At 37.9% G+C, this 24,321-nt stretch overlaps 1 protein-coding gene across 3 annotated transcripts; it reads left to right on the forward strand.

Moving 5' to 3' along the window:
• On the forward strand, positions 1-24,196 carry nup58 (nucleoporin 58). Of its 3 annotated transcripts, XM_057824873.1 has the most exons (14): positions 1-415; positions 578-741; positions 3,383-3,415; positions 3,506-3,781; positions 3,846-4,008; positions 4,254-4,319; positions 5,849-6,023; positions 6,207-6,286; positions 6,361-6,479; positions 6,562-6,644; positions 8,818-9,019; positions 20,264-20,347; positions 20,750-20,848; positions 23,202-24,196. In XM_057824873.1, exons 1-14 carry the CDS (start codon positions 333-335, stop codon positions 23,369-23,371), a joined length of 1,797 nt encoding a protein of 598 aa, XP_057680856.1. In that variant the 5' UTR covers positions 1-332; the 3' UTR covers positions 23,372-24,196. The 3 variants fall into 3 exon arrangements, with proteins under 3 accessions (XP_057680856.1, XP_057680854.1, XP_057680855.1); XM_057824871.1 differs by lacking the exon at positions 20,264-20,347 and having other exon boundaries at positions 2-415; XM_057824872.1 differs by lacking the exons at positions 20,264-20,347; positions 20,750-20,848 and having other exon boundaries at positions 2-415.
• The last annotated feature ends 125 nt before the right edge of the window (positions 24,197-24,321 follow it).

A 24,321-nucleotide genomic window follows, 5' to 3' on the forward strand; every position in this document is an offset into this window, starting at 1 on the left:
AAAATGCAATCGTACTTCGTTCAATTTGTTTAGCAGGCGGGGAAAGGAAAATCCATACCATGCGTGGATTTGTCCTTTGCGAGTTTTCGATATCTAAAAGAGATATGCTAGCTGGGATGTGCAGTGAAGAGCGTTTGGACTGAAGCGGATTTAATATTTAAATCATGGGTTGTCTAGAGAAAAACACAATTTTAGATTAAAATTGAACGTCTGTGGCCCACACGCGGGCATTTTGGTGAAGCTAACTAGCAGTAATGTGGCTAGTCGCTCGCTGCTAATGTGGCTAACGTACATAATAGCTTGACTTGAAGGTGTTTCATGCTTGAGGTACAATGTCTGGATTTAACTTCGGGACGGGAACACTCGGTGCCACCACCACCGCTGGTGGGGGATTTTCATTCGGAGCAGCAACCAGGTAAATGGAAACAATATGGCTAAGCTAACATTAGCATACTAGTGTTCTTAAAAAAACATCAGTAACCCATATTCAAGAGACTTTACCATTTAGACGTCATTGTGTGTCATTAGCTTTTGTCTGAAGAAGATTTTTCCTTTCTTTAACCGTTGTTGCGTAAAGTGCACCTGCGGCTAGTACTGGTGGCTTCTCGTTTGGTAATGCATTGGGTGCTGCCGCTGCCACCCCTGCCACGACAACCAGCACAACCACGTCCCTTGGACTAGGAGGAAGTCTTTTTGGCCAGAAACCATCCGGAGGGTTCTCGTTTAACACGCCGGCCACCGGTAAGACGCAGATGGGGTTCTGGTGGGTTCTGAAAAAGCCTTTTAAAAACAGTTTTAAATCCATTAATTTGACTTTAAGGCTAAAAATTAGGGCTGTCAAACAATTAAATTTTTTAATCGAGTCAGTTACAGCGTAAAAATTAATTGTAATTAATCGCAATTCAAACCATTTATAGAATATTTCATATTTTTCTGTAAATTATTGTTGGAATGGAAAGATGAGACACTAGATGGATATATGCATTCAACATACGATACATAAGGACTGTATTATAACAGTAAATCAACAAAATGGCATTAACTTTATTAACATTCTGTTAACGCGATCCATGGATAGAAAGACTTGTAGTTCTTAAAAGATAAGTGTTAGTACAAGTTATAGAAATTTTATATTAAAACCCCTCTTAATGTTTTCGTTTTATTAAAATTTTCAATCAAAAAATAAACTAGTAGCCCACCATTGTTGATGTCAATAATTACTTACACAATGCTCATGGGTGCTGAAGCCTATAAAATCAGTCGCACCCAAGCGCCAGCAGAGGGCGGCAAAACTCCATAAAACACAATTGACAAGTGGGCATCTCACTGTACTGTCATTTAAATCTATCTGAGCTGGGCATGTGCGTTAATTGCGTCAAATATTTTAACGTGATTAATTTAAAAAATTAATTACCGCCCGTTAACACGATAATTTTGACAGCCCTACTAAAAATGTCCAAAAATGTCAATACAAGTCTTAAATACAATTCTGAAATGTTTTAATAATCATTTGACGTTATTTTACTACAGGGTTGCAACTAACCATTATTTTTATATTCGATTAATCAGATAAATGGCACTGTTTTCAATTGATTGATTGAATGATTGATTTTATTTCAGGTGTGAAGACTAAATAATCCACACAAAAATTATTTGAAATAACAAAAAACATCTGAAAAGGAGTGAGAAGCATAGCTTTCAGGTCCCCACCCCTACACATTCAAAATACAATGAATTTTATGCATAAGACGCACCTCCATATAATTCAAAACTGTACATACATATCAATATAACAAAATAAATCAAGAAGTAAATAAACACAAAAAGATAAATACAAACTTCAAAACCATCATTGCACAGTTTCACACATGTAAGACTGAAATTTTGTTAATATACTGTTTAAACATTCTCTTGAATTGATATATATTTTGACATTCTTTTAACTCTACATTCATAACATTCCATAGCCTTACTCCACAAACTGATATGCTGAAACCTCTCATTGTTGTTCTGTTCCTAATCCATTTAAAATTAAATGTCCTTCTAGGATTATAATGCGCTTCTTCTAAATTAAATAATTGTTGAATATTACCAGGCAATTTATTATTTTTTGCCTTGAACATACAGTGCCCTCCATAATTATTGGCACCCCTGGTTAATGTTTTTTTTAGCTGCTAATATATATTTTTTTTTATTCAAATAATATGGGACCTTAATGGAAAAAGAAAAATCCAACCTTCAATACAAGTGCATTTATTCAGTGGGGAAAAAATCCCACGTAAAGAAATCATTATTTGACATCAAATAATGTGTGTCACAATTATTAGCACCCCTGGTGTTAATACTTTGTACAACCCCCTTTAGCCAACAAAACAAGGTCTGAGGACTGAGATGGCCAGGAGCTTGATTTTGTGTCTGGTGAACCATTTTTGTGTAGATTTGGCCATATGTTTAGGGTCATTGTCTTGCTGAAAGACCCAGTGACGACCCATCTTCAGCTTTCGGGCAGAGGGCAACAGGTTTTGATTTAAAATGTCCTGGTATTTCAAAGCATTCATGATGCAATGCACCCTAACAAGGTCCCCAGGGCCTTTGGAAGCAAAACAGCCCCACAGCATCACTGACCCACCCCCATAATTCACAGTGGGTATGAGGTGCTTTTCAGCATGCGCATCGTTTGCGGCACGCCAGACCCACTTGAAGTGTTTGTTGCCAAAAAGCTCAATCTTGGTCTCATCTGACCAAAGCACACGGTCCCAGGCTTCAACTGGGACATGCAGGGGTGCCAATAATTATGGAGGGCACTGTAATTTGTACTGTTCGGTAATGAACCAAATCAGCAAATTTTAAAATCTTTCAATAAAAAAAAAAAAAAAGTGAATGAGTATGGTCCACATATCCTGTCTTATGAATAACACGTACTGCTCTTTTTTTGAAGAATAGTTAGAGATTGCAGTGAGGTTTTGTAAGTATTTCCCCAGACTTCCACACAGTAAGTTAAATAAGGAAGAACTAAAGAACAGTGCAATATATAGAGGGAATCAAAATCTAAAAACAATTTTGCTTTATTTATTACTGAAATACTCAGATATTTTATTTTGCAAATATTTAATATGTGGTTTCCAATTGATTTTTTTCGTCAATAACGACTCAAAGAAATTTGATCTCAGAAACTCTCTCAATGTCCACACCTTCTATAGAAATAAATGCCTGTGAATTACTTTTATTATTACCAAACAACATGAATTTTCACAAAATTCCCTTCAGAATTTAACTTGTTGTTTTCGACATGTTGTTAAATGAAATATCATCTAGTTTATAAGATATGTGTTGGTGTATTGGAAATGTTATCTTAAAATTAAACTTTTCTAATGTTGTTTAGCTGCTGCCGCTCCCACTGCTGGACTAACGTTAGGTGAGTGTGTGTCTTGAGTGATTTTTTTTTTATTTTTTTAATCCTCCTTTTTAATACATTTTCCCAACTTCAATTCCTTTATGTGTCCAGGAGCCCCAGCTGCTACAACAGCCTCAACTGGCTTCGGGCTAACATTCAACAAACCCACTGGCTCAGCTGCGCCATTTTCCCTCACCACTGCTACCACCACCTCCGCGTCTGTCCCTGGGGCAGGTTTAACATTCGGCTCCGTCCTGACATCGACGGCACCGCAGCAGCCGGCAGCGACAGGCTTCTCGCTCGGGCTTGGGAGCGCGACGACCACAGCGACTGCAGCAACCGTACCTTCGTTGGGCTCGGGCCTCTTTTCCAGCACGGTCGCTACAGGTTAGCATACATTAAATGTCTGTTACAAAGCATCTATGTGATTTGTATTGATTGTATATTCCAGGTTTGGGTCAGACCACTCTTGGAGGAGCAGGAGGGGGGTTAACATTAGGGTCTTTATTAAGCACCTCGACGGCAGCCCCGGCTCCTAGTATTGGCCTGGGCGGGATTGACTTCAGTACCTCCTCTGAAAAGAAGAGTGATGCCTTATCTGGAGCCACTGCCCAGTAAGTCATGTTGACCGGTACAAACCTCGAATTTAGAATTTGATGAGGTTCACAACAACTGCTGACAATGGTTGCCATAAGTGTGCATCGAGTCAATAACATAGTAAAAAATATGTAATCATCACAGTTCACCAATATATTAATAGTGTTGGGAATCTTTGGCATGGCCTTCACGTCAGTTGGTTCTGCTAATTTGCGCCTTTGTTGACGTAATTAACACCAAATTTTCTCTGTCTTCCTTTAAGGGACAGTAAAGCTTTAAAGGATGAGAACCTGCCTCCAGTCATTTGTCAAGATGTTGAGAATTTCCAGTAAGTGTAAATCACAATTGCATCTTTTGTCAATTGTCTTGAATAGAATAAAATCAGGTTTCCCTTACGACAAAAGATTGTGGCGCACTGCCACGCCAAAATAAAAGCTGGCACGCCTTGCAAATGTTTTTATTTTATTTTATTTTATTTTATTTTTCTTTAAGGCTGTTTTAAACTAGGTACAGCATAGTGTGAAGGGTTTAGCAGCAACCCATTCATTGTGTATTTTGAAATGGGACTTTTCGGCAAAAGTGAGCGGTGGACGGGCGTCTTGGGCGGAACGGCAAGTTTGAATAAATTTGCACCGAGATGCGGGGGCCCAAAATAGAGCCTTGTTCTATTTTCATAGCGCCGCCGCGCTTATATCAACTACACATCCAATAGCAGAGGGGCAGGTGCACTTATATCTGTGCTATCAGGCCGTTTTCAGAGTTTGGATATACACAATCACGACTGACAAAACCTTGATAAATACGATTTAAAAAAAAATTTTTTTTTTTTTTTTTTTTTTTTTTATAAAGTTTTGCGTTCTCTGGGACACTTTAAAAATGACTGTCATACCTCTTGTTGCTAAGTTAAATGGTAATTCTGTTTTAAGCATGTAAAAACGACCTGAATATTGACATTGACATAATGTTTAAGTTATGTATGGCATGTGTTTAACCCGAATCGTCGCGTCCTAACGTAGCATTTGTTTGTTGCTGATGTCGCTGGTTGTAATTTCAGAGGAGTATATTGAAGTATTTAGAAAAGATTTTTGTCAACAGACGAGGGTCCGTTAACAGAAGGACAATCATTGTTGTGGTAATGTAGTACATATTAGAGCCAAATAAAAGGAAAAAAGACTAAGGGATGTAAGTCATTACTACGAGAAAAAAAGTCATATTTTTACGTAGGGGTAATGTAGCTGTAATAAGATACGCATTTTACGTACATGTACTGTAGCTGAGAGCTACGACATTAGCCTGGCTAAGGAAATATTTCAAATAGATCTTTGTTATGGTTCTTCATGGGGGAGAAAAAGTGGGGGAAAAAAATCTCATTTGTTGTGATATGAAGCAATTTCGCCACGGCACGACATGGTGAGGCTGTCCGATGCAGCCCACCACCACAGTTTAAAAAAATCCGAGGGGAAACCCTGAAAATAGTGTTTATTGTCATTGTACAAGTAAAACAAAAGTGAAAGTGCATCCCTTCAACATGCATAAACATTTTTTTTTTAAAAAAAAAGCATACCACATACACAAAAGCTGTTGACTGTTTTATTTTGCCGAACAAGAAAATCCCATTTATTTTCTCTCAAATCAGATTTTCCGATGTCGGTTACGATTTCTTGGGGAAAAAAATGTTTTATTTTTTTATTTAAAGACCCGATCCTTTTCACCCGATTCCGATTCTCTGAAAAATTGGCCCGATTTCTGCTCACGTGATCGGATCGTGACATCATTACTTGGACAAGCATTCACATTTATGAAAAGTGTCTTTCAAGCAGAGAGAACTGACCCAAATTTTGTTTTTGTTTTTTTCAGAAAGTTTGTCAAAGAGCAGAAACAGGTTCAGGAGGACATCAGCAGGATGTCATCTAAGGCAATATCCAAAGTCCAAGATGACATCAAGACTCTCAAGCAGCTTATCTCCGTCAGCGCCAGTGGTCTGCAGCGGCAGGCTCTGGCTATTGACAAGCTAAAACTGGAAACTGCACAGGTAGCTGACAGACCAAAAAGAGTATTTGGTTTCAGAAGTGCTCATTTAACTAGTGCAATAACAAAGAAGTCATCAAACTTTTAAATATTAATTGTACATCTTTGTGCTGGAATTCCAAAAGTCAACTGTACTTAAAAATAAAAAGTGATTAAATCTTTTATTCACATTCCTTTCTCAATTAAGGAGCTGAAAAATGCTGACATAGCACTTCGTACACAAAAGACCCCACCTGGACTGCAGCATGAAAACACTGCTCCTTCAGAGTAAGTAGTTATTCACAAATTTCTTTTTATCTGTTATGGGAGGAAAATTTTCAACTGTTTCTTCATTTGTTCAGTTATTTCCGCTGCTTGATCGAGCAGTTTGAGGTTCAACTGCAGCAGTACCGACAGCAAATCGAAGAGCTGGAGAACCACCTGACTACACAAAGTAGTGGCTCTCACATCACCCCTCAGGGTCAGAGGACTTAAAAATCACAAATTTTATGGTCTTGTTTTTTTTAATTCTCTAAATACTTTTTGTTTTATCTTGTTCCTAGATCTGACCATGGCTATGCAGAAGTTATATCAGACGTTTGTTGCCCAGGCTGCCCAGCTCCAGTCAGTCCATGAGAATGTAAAGGTCAGCACAAAGCGTTTTTCAACGGTTAATACGGTCAATAATCTTAATATCTACTAGGGATGTCCCGATCCGATCACGTAATTGGAAACTGGGCCGATCGCGCCATTTTTCAAAGGATTGGGATTTTAATTTTTTTCTAAAAATCTATACACAGGTAGTCCCCGGGTTACGACCTACCCGACTTACGTGATTTCAACTTTACGACGCCGGAGTCTCTGCCGCCATTTTGTCTCCAGTCGTGTTTTTTTATCGTTGACTTTTGTTTTGTGATGCATGCTTTTATTTTGGCGCCCGAAGCATAGAGCAGGTAGTACTTTCGCACACGAGTAAGAGCACATGTACACACGAAGAACGTATTTGCGCGGAAATGGAAGAGCGCATTAGCTCCCATGAAGTCATTCAGCCGAGTGAGCGAGAGAAGGGAAAGTTTCCAGCTGCAAGCATGCCTGCACTTTGTTGCTTGTGAAGCATCCACAGAAGCAACACCTGTGAATAACACCTTTTGTTCCGTTTATTGTGCGTTTTCAGTTGTGATAGAATACTTTGGGCGAGTTTATGTGATTGTTTTTGATGGTATTCGGACGCTAACTGATACATGCTAATGATTTGTGTGGATTGTTATTGCTGTATCGGCAGCTAGCAAATTTGAATTGCTGTTAATAAAGATGAAACGGATTGAATTCAATTTTTAGTTTCATGCTGCAAGTGTTGATGTCATGAGCAGCTGAATAAAGTCAGCAAACCACATGGACGTCTGACATAGTCATTTCAGACCTTGGCTCGCTGTCTAGTGAGAAACACAGACTTCATAATATATTGACAGGGTGCGGGGCCGATTAATAGGGGCCCTATCTGTCAAAGGTGACCGAGTGGAAACACAAAGAGCTTTTCACGTTGAAAATTCTTGTGAATAAATGCTTAAATCCCTGAATTATTTGTAGATATGAAGGTAAAACAGTCTCGATTCTTGGTTAAAAGCAAAAAAAAAATGCAGTTAGCATTTATTTTACGTAAACATTCCGAATAATGACGCCAATGCCGAAGCGGTTAATTGCTCCCATTGATTTTTTTCACATTTCAAAATGCATGCATGGTATGTAAAATATAATAATTACTTTGAATCCTCGAACAAATCACTCCTGAGACAATCCTTCCTGTTTGTATGCAATAGTTTCGTACTTTTTCAACCTAAATCTGGCGTTGGATCGCTGTATGTGTTTGAGAATAACTGCGACTGACTGAAGCGGAGTGTGGGACGGCACCCTGCTTGAATGCGTGGAGCAGTGTCCGGGGAATATGTCCCATCAATATCATTATGAACGTAGCTCCACCGTCTTAGTGAGGACAGTAAAGTGGCGTATAATACATGTTTTGGTATTTAGGGGTACTTAAAGCGTTTATTCTGATTTACGCGGAAATTCGGGTTACGTCGCCAGCTTAGGGAACGGAACTCGTTTGTAACCCGGGGACTACATGTATTTTTTTTTTTGTCTGCTACATGCTCGTACAGCCTCTCACTCTCCTTTCTACTGCTTTTTTGGTCAACAGTGCAGCTGGAGTGTGCCAGTTAGCTCACGATGATTGACACGTTTGTAGCTTTGATCTGGCACGTGAAGGCTCTTTAGCTCTATGATCAAAGGCACGAATGAGTCAATCATCGTTTAGTCAATCAGTGTCAAGAGGCTGTTGTAGGCAAAGCGAGAGTGAATTTGAGTAGCCTCACACATAAATTGTTTGAATGTTATGGAGAGTGATTAACAGTATGGCGTTAAAGGCGATGCAATGAAAATTTAGGGGAAAAAAGTTAGGCACACGAGTGCAACCAATGCAAAAAGTAGTGTGGAGCTTTGGCAAGATATATTGCAATGTTAATTCTTTCCAATAGCATAACAAAATAATCCACAAATACAATGGCATTGCCAAAAGAGAAAAATATGTACGTTTTATACTCCGCAACACTCCTGGAAAAAGTGGAAGAGGAAGTACTATAAAAAGTAGAGTACAGTACTGTAACAAATTTGGAACTTTTGTCCAAATGAAAACAAAATTAACTTTTTATTTTTTTAAATTGGGACTTTTTATCAGCAGATTCTCAAAATCAGGTGACTCAGACTCGGGTGCAAAAATATGCAGTCGGGACATCCCTAATTTCTACTGTTTTTGTGTATTTTAGATCTTGAAGCACCAGTACCTCTCTTACCGCCGGGCGTTTCTGGAGGACTCGACGGACGTCTTTGAGTCCAAACGGGCGTCAAACAGGAAATGGCAGAGCACGCTACGTGTGACCACTGGTCCAGCCCCGTTCTCAAGTGTGCCAAACGCTGCAGCGGTGGCCATGGCAGCCACACTGACCCAGCAACAGCAGCCGAACCCAGGTCTGACTGCCTACAAGTTTTAGAATTTCTCAGCTAGTTTGGGTGTGTTATTTAGAACAGTTTATTTAATTTGTAAATGGTGAATTGAAGTAAAACTGAATGGCGGGAAAAAAAGCTGGGGATACAGTTTCTCCTGATGGCATTTTTTTTATTGCCTTATTATCACGTCTGACACTATATGTGTTGGGTTAATTTATCTAATGCGCCTTAGTGTACTACACAAGAGTGGATATTGATGGCGTCAGTGGCAATTGATGTGACCTTCACAAAGCCCAAAAAATATTTGAAGGCCACTCAAATGCCCAAGAATATAAAGATTGAACTCACAACTCCACATTATTATATACTTGAATGGAGACCAAGCAATCAGTATTATTATTATTATGAGGATTTGTTGTGATTTAGGGATTTGGCTCGTGAAAAAACATGAGCGGTTTTGGATGTAAACTCACCCTGTGTGGAAGCTGCTTTACTTTGATTTTCTTTCTTAGTTATAATGACTGATTTTTAATACAGCTTTTGTTTCCAGTAGGAAAATGCAGGATATATTTTTAAATAATGCTATTAAAAAATGGTAGTTTTGAAGCAATCCTTTTCTGCTCAACAGGGTCTGGCCAGTAATAGGCGGCAGCACTGTTAAATCTCTTAAAAATTACCTTGTTTAAACAAGAAAGGCCAATTTATTATCAATAAATGTATGTGTCAGTCATTCCATTTTCCATTGAAATAATATCACAGTACAGTGGTACCTCGGCATATGATCCTTTCGACATCCGACATAAAATTTGACTCGACATATGACGATATGTTCGAAATACGATTTATGACGGCGTCGCAATTTCATTTTGCTGCGAGACGGACGCACGGCAGATTTTCTTGTGAGGGAAATCAACGTGGGCCCCGAGAAGGTTGTGACATACAATTGAAATTAAGATGTTAACAATGGCGGACTTTACAAAAGTAGGCTAATGGTAGAGAGAAAACTAGTTAGCCGTCTTGGCATGCTAACTAGCCACGTTATCTGCCTCGTTAACAAGCTTACGTTATGTTTTACCATCGCTAGACACACTAAATATGCTAGAGTGGACTCTCGTAGCTGGTGAGAAACGTTCATGACCGTGTTTACTTAAAATTTTGTGTAAAGTGATGATGGTCACATAAATGTGAAATCATGTTGGAGATGTTGCTTTCCCTGGCAATCACCCTCAGCAAACATGTTTGCTGTCTTTCCTCCACTAAGCCGCGGCCGTCCATTTCTTTTCGGTAGCCGAAGTACTCCCATACTAACGACTTTGTCTTTTTTGAGGAGGGAAAAAGCGCCGCTGCTCCAAGCCGCGGATTTCTTGCCGCATTTTTGGGACATAAAAATAGCTAATACAGTACTACTGTATGACTGAAAATTTTAGTGGTTTTGAAACTGTGACGTTTTCAACCACGGCAAACCTTGAAACCGATAACTGGCACATTCCCAGTGTAGAGGTACCACTGTAATTTGATTCCAATTTGAAACATACAACTATCCTAGTACACCATTATCATGTTTATACACCTACCTGTATTATTCCACCAGCTAAGCACTTCACAGCACAACCTCACAAGTGTATCCACTTTGAGCATGTTTCCTGGCACAGCATGGCAAATGAGTATTTGACTGTGTTGTAAATATTACTTAAGTGAAGAATCAGCAATCAAGGTGTAAGTTCGAAAGCAATAGATTTTTTTTTTTTTTTAAGGAAGTAGCAGGCTTTATTGGTCAGACACTTGATCAAATCTGGTTTGTTTTCAAAAACCTGCAACCAAAGCTTACAAATTCCACTTAACAATGTACTGATCTAACCATCACCAAGCTGTTAACCAATCATTTCAGTTAGAATTTTGACGTAGATTTTCAGTCATTTAGCTTTTAGTGACACAATGCTGCTTTCCTTCCTGGTGCCAAGTAAAAAGACAAATCGTAGTGAACATTTCGCTTTTATTATTTTGAATATGAGAGCACTTTGAACAGTGAGTTTTCTTCGTTGAAATATTGGGCAACAAGTGAAAATACATTGTATTAATTACTTCACTAATTCTTCATTCATGCTAGGGCATCATGAAACCATATCTTGTCCCATCTGAATTGTAGTTGGGCATCGAGCAGGGAGGGTGCTAATTCAGTTACAAACCATAGCTTGAGCCTGCGTCATCTCTATTAACTCGTGGTTTTAAAGGAGATATCACAAAGAAACAGTTCAACAGTGTATGCACATTAAAATAAAATTGTAATTTTCTGTTTGACCAACCATTGCTTTGTATTGCTGAGACGTTAGACATCCCACTTGGAGCGTGAAGGTCTAACTTAATAATTCAGTCAAATGTAAACAAAAACATGGCTGACACTAGCAAAGTTGGCGTTTACTTTGAAAAGAAATATGGTAATTTTCGGACTATGGACCGCTACTTTTTTCCTTCATTTTGAATCCTGCGGCTTATTTGTTGATTTATTTGGGTTAAAAGGTAACACTTTATTTGACAGCAGCTTCGTAAGACTGTCACAACTATGACATGACACTATCATGGGCTGTACCGAATGCTTATGACACGTTATTTAGTGTCATCCGTCAAATTATGTCACTAACTCGGCTCGGATCTACATCTATTTAAAAGTGAGCTACTGTATTGGCCCGAATATTAGACGGTGTTTTTTTGCATTGAAATAAGACTGAAAAAGAGGGGGTTGTGTTATATTCACGGTCTAGACATTATACCCATTCAAGACGCTTGATGGCGGCAGATATCATTGAAGCGATGTTCTGTCATGACAGATCTCCGCTACTCTCAAGTTTAACCAGTTTGCATAATTGCATTATTTTATTACAGTGTTTTTCCTTATTCAGATTAGTTTCAAAACCATAGTTAAAGTTAGACCTGACTTTGATGTTTAATGCAGTTATTTCAATTTTGTTGTTTTATCACAATAGATTGGTTTATTTACAAATTTAAAAAAACAGAAGCCATTCATTTAGAACTGTGATTGCACTTTAGTTTACATATTTAAATGTTCAGATAGTAAGATTTGAATGAGGCAAAATAGCATGCTTTTTCTGTCAAATACATATATTGTTATAATCATTTGTTTCGGATATACTGTAATTATTTTCTGTATAAAAAATTATTTGGTGTTTAAAAAGTCTTTTTTTTATTTTTTTTATTTTTTTTTTAAACTTGAGTCTTGAAAAAGAAGGGGTCATCTTATAATCAGGACTGTCTTATATTCGGGCCAATACGGTAATTTGCTGGATAACTTGAGCATCTTTGTGTGGCTTGAAAAGCGCTCTAGTTATAAAATGTATTTTTATTATTATTATTAAATGACTTTGGTTATAAGCATTTATTTATGCTCATGACTGTGGCATGTCTTAATTATGAGTCTAATGACATTCTGCGGCACTGTCAAATAAAGTGTTACCAAGTATGATAACTAGTAATTAATGAAACAACTGGAACAAAAACTGAAGAAATAATTAGCACAGAACATGAATTTTGATTGTTATATACATCTGGAGCGCCGCAATGCATGCTAGGAGGCATGTTAGACGACAACAGTGTTGACAGCAGGTGGCAGCAATGGTTGACTGTCTGCCCTAAGGAAGCAGTGATCGCCAAATGAAGCTTCATAAAGCATGGTGGTTAATTTGGTTTTATGGCAGTCATATGCTGCAGCTGTCAAATAAAGTGTTACCGATTAATACCCTTTGGTGTAAATATCCGATAATACAGTGAGGACTGATGCAGCTTAAAGTCCAGTGCGGAAATTACGGTATGTTGATGTATTTGACTGAGCACTAATAATAACATATGCTGCCACCAACATCCATCTTTGTGAAAGTAGTTGCATTATTTTAAATGGCTGTAGAAAGTTACGTTATTAATCCTGGTTTTGCTGGGTTCTGTGTAACAAGCAAGAAGGGCCAGGTCTATGATCTCACATTGATGTGCCATTGTGCAGGATCTCTTACGTGAAGTCTCAGATTGGTGATGCCATTTTTATAAGACATTCTCTTAATCCCTCATTGGCATACAGCTCTTTGCACCAAGTTTGCAGTTTTCTGGAAAGCCACCACAGTGTCATATTAGACTGGGTCATTTTAATAGACGGTCTTTGAACCAATCGTATTATTCAGTATTTATTGACCTATCTGTTTACATGTTGAAGTAGAAGCATTGACAAACAACAATACAGGTAGTCCCCAGTTTACATTGCACCCGACTTTAGGGCTGCAGCTATCGATTATTTTAGTAGTCGATTAATCGATGAACCATTAGTTCGAATAATCAAGTAATCGGATAAGGAACATGAAAAATTATATTACCTGAGCCGAGCCTCAAACGTTATAAAAATAAAGGAGGATCTATATACAGCAAAAGAACAATTGCCTAGCTTAGATAGCAAAAGTCCGCTAGTTCAAATGCTATAAAATGCTACTGCTCTTAACAAAGGGTTCAGACATACAGTACTGTGCAAACGTTTTAGGCAGGTGTCCTGCCCAAAACGTTTGCACAGTACTGTATATTCCCACAAAAATAAGCGAAATATACCTATAAACTAAATTACAACTGCATTAAAAAAACATTAGCTCAAACAAAAACGTAGCGTATGTTGGTCTTCACAGGGAGCACATGGATTCAGCCATGTGAAATGAGGCAGACGAGAAGGCAGTGTATCCACCCAAATCAATAAAACTAAATGCAAGCACTTTCAAAATAAACCATTACAACGCCACTTTAATTAAACGACTACTCGAAGCAGCGAAATTTTTGCAGCACGACCCGACTTACTTTAGTTCGACCTCGAGTCTCGTCCGATATTTTGTCTTCAGTCTTTATTTAAAAAAAAAAAACTTTGGCATGTACACACAAAGAAAGTATTTGTGCACACAAAGAATAGCGCACGCGTACACACGAGGGAAAGCGCTTTAGTGCCCACGAAGAAGTCGCACAGTCGAGTGAGAGACTGTAGATTTACAGCTGCAAGCCTGCGCGTACATTTGTTGGTTGTGTAGCATCCACAGAGGCAACACCATTTTTGATGGTGTGCGGACGCTAACTGATACATTCTAATCGTCTGGATTGTTATTGCTGTATCAGCAGCTAGTTATAAACGTTAATTTGAATTGATGTAACTGATTTCGTTTCATTTTTATTTTAGTTTCATTCTTGATGTCATGAGCAGCAATAAAGTTGGCAAACCACACGGACGTCTGACATCGTCGTTTCGGAGCTTAGCTCGCTGTTTAGCTAGGACTTAGCTCCAGTGTCTTAGCGAGGACAGTACAATGACGTATAATACATGTTTTTGGCTATAGGGGGCATTTAGAGGTAGTTAAAGGGTTAATTCCGATTTACGCGAAAATTCGGGTTACGTCGCCAGTGTAGGAACGGGACTCATTCGTAACCTGTGGGCTACCTGTACTTGTAGATGGTTGTTTGGAAGTGTGCGATGCTATTTGGTGCTGGCCCAAAATGTCTTTATCATATATGGAAATCAAATGTGCCAAATGACTCAGGACTACAAATGAAAGCTATTTTTGGGGCTAAATTGTGAAGCAAATTAGTTCTTCCATTTCTTTGCACTTGCTTGAAATCAAGAAAAGTTATAGTTGTCATCTATTGATTATGTTTGAAGTACCAGTAATTTGTAGGGATGCTCCGAATAGGGTTTTATGCTGCTGGTTCCGATACAAATCTACAGGTATGAGTAAGAGCTTCCAATCACGATACCCATTACATGGATTAGCTTTTTTTTTATTTTATTTTTTTTATTTTTTTTTTATGATGAATGCTGTAAACCTACTTAATAAAATAACTTTCAGCAAATATTCAATAATTTATCATAACACACAGAATTAATCTTTACCAGCTTGTAGTAACAACACTATCTTCAACAGGTCCAAATAACTCAACTGTACTATACTACATATAAAAAAAAAATAAATAAAAAAAAACCTTAAATAAGCAACATATACGGGTACATTGGAAAACATAACGTTTAAAAAAAATTATTTTGGGTTATTCAAATAAACTTTCAATAAATTACTGGAAACTATAGCATTATTTTGTGCTAATAAATAATAAACTAGTTGGTCTTGCTGACTTCAAAACAAGTTCCAATGAGCTACGACCCCCTGGCTCTATTGGCTAACTTGGAACCAACAGGCAACAATAAGTCCACTCTTAATCAGACCTGTGACAAAAAATAATCTTGTTAAGCGGATGGTTCTCACTATGATCTGTCCAGGAGTTAGAGCAGTAGCCATTTTAGTTGGTGTCCTTATCAAGAACACTAATGCAAGTGGGACCTTGAGCCCTGCCTCTGGGCAGTCTAAAAACTGCATTAGTGAAATTTAAGTGCATTTGCTTAAAGGAAGAAAAAATCCTGAAGCTCGTAGCTGCCGACATTCTTTCATATGGCTTTCGAAGTCAGTTAGCCGCCGAAGTGTTGTTTGAATTTTAAATTGAATCATGTTGAAGCTTTTTGATCTGCTATTTTTTTCGTGTAAGCTGCAAATTTTACATCACTCTCAAAACATTGCTCCTGTATCATACAGGAGGCATGTTTGTTTGGGTTAGTAGCTGCCATTTGCGCCTGCATCTTGTGAAGGATTGTAGTTTAAGGCGTAGTAACTCTGAACGCAGGCATTTAGGAGGGTGCGGTAACCCTGAACAAGGATTGCAGGCTGTCGTGGTCATTTGTGAGGGCATACTGTTCTCTGAGCAGGAAAGTCGTGGTCATTTGTGAGGGCATACCGTTCTCTGAGCAGGACTTGCTGCCCGGAAGACGCTAGTTAATTGACGTATTTTGATTGAAAGTTGACAGATATATCTGTCAGCCAATATATGGACTTTCTTCAAGATCGGCCATTGGCTTATACCTGTAATAGAAGAACTTATCTAAGATCAGCACAGCTAACATAAGTCAACCGATATGTTGGCTAGCTAATATATCGGGCAGATATATGGACTTTTTCCAAGATCGATCGATATAATAAGAAAATTTATGTTCACTGTTAGGGTGATGATCGCTCTTAAAAAGTTTGAAAAGGTCGATATATGGACTTTTTTCAAGATCAGCCGATATAATACGGTAACTGTTATGTTCACTGTTTGGGTTATGCTTTCTCTTAAAAAGGTCGGCTGATATATCGGTTAGCCGATATATGTACTTTTTTTGTTTTTTTAAGATCGGCCGATATACAATGGTACTTCAACATCCGCCGAAAACAACCGAACATGAAAAGTGAAAGTAAAAACTCTGAGGCACCTCCTTCACTTTCTCGTCAATCTGTTTAGGAACAGCATGCAAGAAACAACCTCCACATTTCAACCCAGTCCATAAGTTTCTGATTATTATTCCAATTTGTATTTGTAATTTGATTATTATTCCAATTTGCATTTATAATTTATTTGTTTTGCTATTTGTAATTGTACCAGCAGTATTTATGAAGGATTTAACGTAGGTTTTTGGGCTCTGGAACATATTAATCGAATTATAATGTATTCTTACCGGAAAATCAAGCTCGACGTACGACTATTTCGACTTACAATCCAGGTCCTGGAACAAATTAAATTCGTATGTAGAGGTACCACTTTATAGCCGAAATAACGGAAGAACTTATGTTAGCTGTTTGGGTTCTGTTCTTTGTTAAGAGTGATTTTGCACCACCTATTACCCAGTGTTATAAAAGACTAAATTACCTACCTTAAATAATCAAACTGCTTTAAAAACAAAAAGCATATCGGCTTACAAAATAGGCTTCAGACATCGGCAGTCGGCTAAAGTTATTTTTCATAAATCAGCATCGACCTTAGAAAATACCTTATCAGTCAACCTGGGTTTTTGATTGACAATAAAAGGAATGGTTCGGTCACCGACCAATGGAAATCTGCTGATAGCGATCGATGGCTAATCTGAGCACTTCTAGTCATAATATTTGGTGCATTGTGTTTATTTTAGAAATAGTTGGGTCAATATTTTCACCTAAGGGCTACAGGAACATTTCACATTCTTCTCAAACAGTCTCTAAGTTTTAAAGCTTGGAATTCATTTTATAATGAACTATTTGGCATTCAGAGGAGTCGGGACAAACTTGAACTTTTAGGTAAATCTGTAGGTGTCTTTCTTTTTTTTTTTTTTTTTTTTAAACAGGTCTTCCTTCAGTATTAGGTTTGACAATTACATCGATCTTATGTAGTAACACTGTTTGGTACTTGGTTGACAATAGTGCAGTACAACTGTATTTTTTGCTTTTCCAGACTGTTGAGAATGTCCCAGTTTTATTTTGGCTGTCATTTTTTTACTACCTATTTTATATGGTTTCTTAGAGGCCCACGAGTCAAATGAAAAGAACTGTTGAGCTCGTTTTAAGACAGATGAATGTGCATGAAATACACACGATATACCTGTAAACACTGGTAAAGATCAATCTATTTAACTGTTAAAACTGCTGGTTAGATAACACGCAATTACTTCGACTTTAACGTATCACCAAGTATTGTGTATTTAGAAGTTTACAGTGACTGGCAGCCCTGAAATGCCAAATCTTTGTCTTATCACTTCAGTGCTTTGACTTGTATTTAATCATATTTAACCAATGCCTGTTGATACACAGTATATTTAATATATATAATGGTGTGCCTTTTCAAACAATATTCAATAACCGTGTGATGTTTTTTTTTTTTTTTTTTTAACAGGAGCTAGTTCATTCACTCTGAAATCTTGAATCTTTGGAAACGTTTCAAATGCAGTAGCAGTTAGTAATTTTACAACCATGTTCTAAACTTGTTTGTGTCTGTAAATTGAGTTGCTTATCAATTTGACAATAAAACTTTTTTTAAAACAAAGAAACAGTTGTCCTGGTTTATTTTCAACTGAGGCTAATTTAGTAGATTTTGACGGGGGAAAAACAAGTTTTGGAGTGAAAGAACTAGCCGCTTTTTTGTTTGTTTTAATACTTTTGAGCACAAAAACTGCAGTGTAACTCCCGAAGTTAAACAACCCCAAATCTTGAATTGTATTGCCACAGAAGTCAAACGTTAAAGCAACACGAGGTAACTTTTCAAACTTTGTGAAATATTTTCATAACATTTGTGATAGGTCGACTGACAACTAGTTGACTGACACCTCTATTTTATTTTGAGGGAGTCTGTATCACTTTCACTGGCACTAATTAACTTTGAGGAGGGTGGCAGGAACCCTGCCACACAAAAAAATACAAATGTGCTGACTGCTTTACGGCATATGTCACCTCCCATTTTCACCATTCATTATCATAAAGACGAAACTTAATGCTAACACTTTCGTGCAAATTCTGCAAAGATGGCAGAGCAACAGAGACAAAAAGTTTTGTCGGAGGAGGAAAAAAAAAAAGGACGGCTACCAGTATATACAGAATAAACATTTGCCCAGCTCTCACTCGCTGGTAACCCTCGTCAGCGATGACAAGTTCTGGTGGGGTGGCAGTGTTAGCCACACAGTTGCTAACCGTCATATTCTATTGTTTAGACACAACTAGAATCATTACTTTAGTACCTTTGCTCCTTCACATAGCTACTGGAAACAGAAAACAGTTGTTGTAGTCATCCATTCATAAAGCAAAAAACTACTACTTTTGGCCACCAGGGTCACCAAAATCGACTAAAACTGATAGGTTACCAAGTGTTGCTTTAAGTGAATTACAGACTTTTCAGGCTAAAATATTGCCCATTCTCTATTACTTTATGTGCTTTTTTCTGACTCCACCATGTTCTGATAACAATACAACTAGAATTCAAACATACTGTGACAAGCACATTCTCACTGCAATATGATCATACAAATATTTATTCATGATCGTACGTAATTTTAATATACAGTATTAGTGAAAGGTTTTTACTAGAGTTGTCCGATAATCACTTTTTAACAGCTAACCGATATGGTCCAACTACAAAAGTCCTATGCCAATGTCAAACCAATATCGATATATGCAGTCGTGGATGGCTAACTGTATTGTGATGCATTAATAATGATAAATGTAACAACTTTTCCGAAGGTTTTCCGAAGAAACATTTTGTGAAAAATAAGAGAACAACTAATGAATAAAGTATTCATAGAATTTGGGATGTCCCGAACAGAGTCGATCGTGCCATTTTTCAGAGGATCGGAACCGGGTGAAAAGGAACGGGTTTTTAATATTAATTTTCTTCTTCATGATCGTACAGCGCCACAACCTCTCACCCCCAAACTGTTTATATTGGTCACCAGTGGTTACATATTATGGCTAATTGTATCGTGATGCCCACCTAGATGCTTTCATAATGATCGTGCTCACGTAACATCCCAAGCATCTTAGTTTAGACATCTAATTGTCAATAAGTATGGATGTCCCGATCGCATATTTTTGCGTCTGTCACCAAAATTTTGAGAATCTGCCCAATGTCCCGATCGCTAACGAAGAAAAAAAATTTTTTTGCTTCAACGATTTGACGCTCGTGCCTTCGATCATAGACCTACTAAGGCTTATCTGGCCAGATCAAAGCTACAAAACTGTCAATCATTGTTAACTTCAAGTACCAAACGCCAGCTGCACTGGTAACCAGCCTCTCCCTTACAAAGTGAATGAGTTGCCACAGCACAATTCAGGCTATGTACCAAACTTAACAATGATTAATACATTTGTGCCTTTGATCATAGAGCTACTGAGGCTTATCTAGCCAGATCAAAGCTACAAAACTGTCAATCATTGTTAACTTTAAGTACCAAACGCCAGTTGACCGGTGACCAAGAAGAACAGTTTAGTAGCACTACTTAGCAAGAGGGAGGGTGACTGGCTGTACGAGCATGAAGCAGAAAAACAAAAACCCGATCCTCTGAAAATTGGCGCGATCAGCCCGTTTTCCGATCACATGATCAGATCGGGACATCCCTATCAATAAGTATGACTGCTGTGCTAAGGTGTGACCAGCCCTTGTACAAAGGCAGAAGGCATCTCCATTCACTTTGAAGGCAACATGCATATTGGCCCGAAACCGATGTCGATATTATCAGACAACTCTAGTTTTTAAAGTACTTATGGTCAACAGTTAAAAAAAAAAAAATCTTATCCAATCAAGTGTCGTGGAAAATGTTCAAGTATACGAGTAGTTTCGTGATGATTTGTTAAGTACGGGGAAGGTACTCTATCAAAACGACGCTTTAAAAGGAGTAAAGAATCTCTCCGTGTACCATAGGGAACCAGGCACCCTTGGGTGGAGGGTTTGGCAACCCCTTTGCCACAGCAGTGGGCACTAGTTTGGGCTCGACCACTTTGGGAGGTATTGCCTAAGCTTTTGTTTTTTTCCTTCTGAAACTTTGATAGTCTGTGGGGACGCAGTGAGTGTTGAGTCTGAGCTTGGCTTGTCACATTTGTCTTTGTGTATGCATTCAGTGCGTTCACGTCACCGGAAAGCTCCACCGTTTTCATGCATGTTTGACAGCTGTGGACTGTCCGCAATTCTAAAAGCATGCCCCAGGCAATACTAAAAACAAAAGACAGAAAACCACTAACCTAAGTGGCCGATCTGAATGCTTGCAAAGCGTAGTCTGTGAATTTTTCTTTTCTTCTATTTGGCCTTTGCTTCGCCATGCTATGTGCTGTCAGTACAGTCCATGTTAGCTTGTGCAGGCTCACCCAGGTTTACCGGAGTTTGACTGACTGTCGTCTCACTCTCCCACAGGTTTTGGTGCAGGGCCAGGATTTGGTGGGGTGGGGACTGGGGGTTCCTCTTTTGCCTTCGCCTCCACCACTAAGCCTACAGGAGGCAGTCTGAGTGCAGGTACATGTGGATTGCATGATTCGCATGCAATTATTGACCCCCATCCCCCACCCCCTATTAGTTCTTAAAATTGCTCAAATGCAAAAATCGTTTGCTAATGGATTAAACTTTGGTTTTTGTATTTGCTTGGCAAGGACACTATTGAGCTGACATGACTAAATATTTGAATTAATTTAAAAGAACTAGGGATGCAGCTGTCGATTATTAATCTATCAATTAGTTCTAATAATTGAGTAATTTGATTACGAACATTGTTGCCGATGCAGAATCAGTTTTAGGATATGAAGACAAGTGTTTATGCTTGCAATAGTATTTTTTAGATTACACTTTCAAAAGAGCATTAAATGCGAATACAAAATAAAATACCTGAAGCGATGCAATAAATGCATTTGAAAATAAAATACCTGAGCTTAGCCTCAAACGATATTAAAAAATCGAAATAAGGATCTAAATACTACAAAAGAACAATTGGCTAGCTTGCATAGCAAAAGTCCGCTAGCTTAAATGTTTTTTTTTTTTTTTTACAAAGCTCTGAACAAATTGTTCGAACAAATATTCCCACAAAAAAAAATCTAAATATACTTCGACACTAAACAATGAATACATAAACAAACATGAACACATACAAAAACTTATGTTGGTCTTAACAGGGAGCAGATGGATTCAGCCAAGTCAGACAAATTATGGCATTTTCATTGTTGTACTCTTATTTTTCACGAATGTTTATTTGGAAAACCTTGAAGTTGTTACATTTATGATAACATTTATGATTGTTAAAGCATCACAATACAATTATCCACAATATATTAAGTCCACAGCTGCATGAAGTGGTATGAAGAAGTATCTGAACCTTATGGAATTTCTCGCAGTTTAGCATAAAATCACCATCAAATGTGATCTCATATTTGTCAAAATAACACAGATGTAAAAACAGTGTTTGCTTTATTTAAAACCACCCGATAATTAATAGGTTTTCATATTTTAATGAGGATAGCATGCAAACAATGACAGAAAGGGGAAAAAATAAGTAAGTGAACCCTCTGCCTAAGAAGCCTTAAAGAGCAATTGAAAACAATTGTTACCAAACAATTTGAGTCAGGTGTGTGCCTAATCACTGATGAGTTGTTTAAAGCTGCCCTGTCCACTATAAAACACACACCTGGTAAGAATTGTCTTCATGAGAAGCATTGTCTGATGTGCATCATGGCTCGGTCAACCCTAAGTTGTCTGCTAAAGACTTGCATAAATCACTGGCACAGTCCAATATCTCTGTGCACACATCAACTATATGTAAAACGATGGCCAAGAATGGTGTTCATTGGAGGACTCCAAGGAGAAAGCCACTGATGTCTTAAAAAAAAAAAAAAAAAAATTTAAATTGTTGCTCGTTTAATGTTCACAAAAAGGCACTTGGACACTACACAGAGGTTTTGGCAAAATATTTTGTGAACTGATGAAACCAAAGTTGAATTGTTTGTGAGTAACACACAACGTCATGTGTGGAGGAAAAATGGAACAGCTCACCAACATCAACACCTCATCCCCACTGTGAAGCATGGTGGAGGGAGCATCATGATTTGGTGCCGTTTTGCTATCTCAGGGCCTGGACAACTTGCAAACATTAATGGAAGAATGAATTCAAAAGTTTATCAGGATATTTTGTAGGAAAACCCCGGGCTGTCTGTCAGACAGTTGAGGCTAAAAAAGTGGATGAATGCTGCAACAAGACAATGATCCAAAACACAGAAGTAAATCAACTTCAGAATTTACTTCAGAATGGTTTCAGAAGAACAAAATACACTTTCTAGAGGGGCCAAGTCAAAGTCCATACTTGAACCCTGGTTGAGATGCTGTGGCATGAACTATAGACAGCGATTCATGGCAGACATCTCAGGAATCTGACTGAACTACAACAGTTTTGTTGAGAAGAATGGGCTAACATTAGTCCTGATCTATGTGCCAGACTGATCTGCAGCTACGGTTGAAGCTATTGCTGCCAAGCCACAAATTATTAAATGTGATTGTTCACTTATCCTTTTTTAATTGTTTGCATACTATCCTCATTAAAATATGAAACCCTATAAATGTTTGGGTGGTTTTAGTTAAAGCAGACACTTTTTTTTCATCTGTATGATTTTGACAAAGATCAGATCACATTGGATGGAGATTTTATGCAGAAATGTGACAAATTCCAAAAGGTTCAAATACTTTTTCATACCACTGTATATCGGTATTGGTTTGGTATCGGATTTTTTTTTTTTATTGGACAACTCTAGTATTTACAATTAAAGGCTTCATTTCTTAATTTTTTTTCTTACACTGCTTTTGTTAACTATTTCGCTTCTCTGTCTAGGTTTTGGTGCTACCAGCACCTCAGGCTTTAACTTCAGCAACCCTGGCATCAACCCCTCAGCAGGACTGACATTCGGGGTGTCCAACCCGCCCGCTCCCGGTTTCGGCACAGCTGCGCCGTTGCTGCAGCTCAAGAAGCCCCCTGCTGGTAATAAACGGGGCAAAAGATGAAAGAAGACCCAAAGAAGTTTATATGTTACGCAGTGTTTTTTTCTTAACCTGATTTTCCAAAAGAATACACACACTGGACAAACGTTTGGGGTTAGTTTTCCTATCCTTCATTATTGCTTACTGCCTTCCATTCCATTCTATTCTATTTTAACTAAGATCTGTATTCTGATAGGTCTGTTTGTTACCCAAAGTGCCGCACATTGGGAATCAAAATTTAAGGAAAATGACAACATTATTCATAAAAATGCCATTTATGAGGTAGGACCAAATCCTTTTTAGATAATGACTTTAGGATAGAGGTCTACATAAACTTGCTTTTGGGAAGGTCAGCTTTGTCATACTGAGCTTGGGTAAATCTTGTTAAGTTTTGATAACTTTGCCCCAGCTCCGTCCAGCTTATCGAGTTAAGGTTAATAGAAATGACAAAAAATAGCCTCAATAGTTGGCCACTCAGGAGTTCAGCCAGGCATACTTTTATTTTTGTAAGAGGTAAAGTGCTAAGTGGAAATCATCCTGATAGTCATTGAGTCTTGGCACGTTTTTGTTATTGTTTTGTTTAGACATGCAATGAATAATTTCGGTCAAACAAATGCTGTTTATCTCAAGATAGTCAAATCTTACAGATGCGTTGTTCAGTTTTCATGCAAACCTTTGTCGTGTGACTGCTAATGTTCATGTGTACAATTGAAACGTTTCTTTGTATTCATTTTTGTCTAATCAGCGATTTATGGTTGTTGGACTTTTATTTTCCGATCACTATCTGTACAACTATTTTGAAAAAGTTGTTTGATAATAAACTTTAATATATGATAATCCTGTCTGTGGCATCATGTCAATAAATTTTTGCTAGAACTGAATGTTTATCAGTTTGCGACGCCTTAAAAAACATATCTACTCAAAGGTGGGTAGTCATGCTTTAGTTACCCTGTTATGTTTACTTGAGTAACTTT

The sequence above is a fragment of the Corythoichthys intestinalis genome, chromosome 20, assembly GCF_030265065.1.
Source record: "Corythoichthys intestinalis isolate RoL2023-P3 chromosome 20, ASM3026506v1, whole genome shotgun sequence".
Taxonomy (NCBI): domain Eukaryota; kingdom Metazoa; phylum Chordata; class Actinopteri; order Syngnathiformes; family Syngnathidae; genus Corythoichthys; species Corythoichthys intestinalis.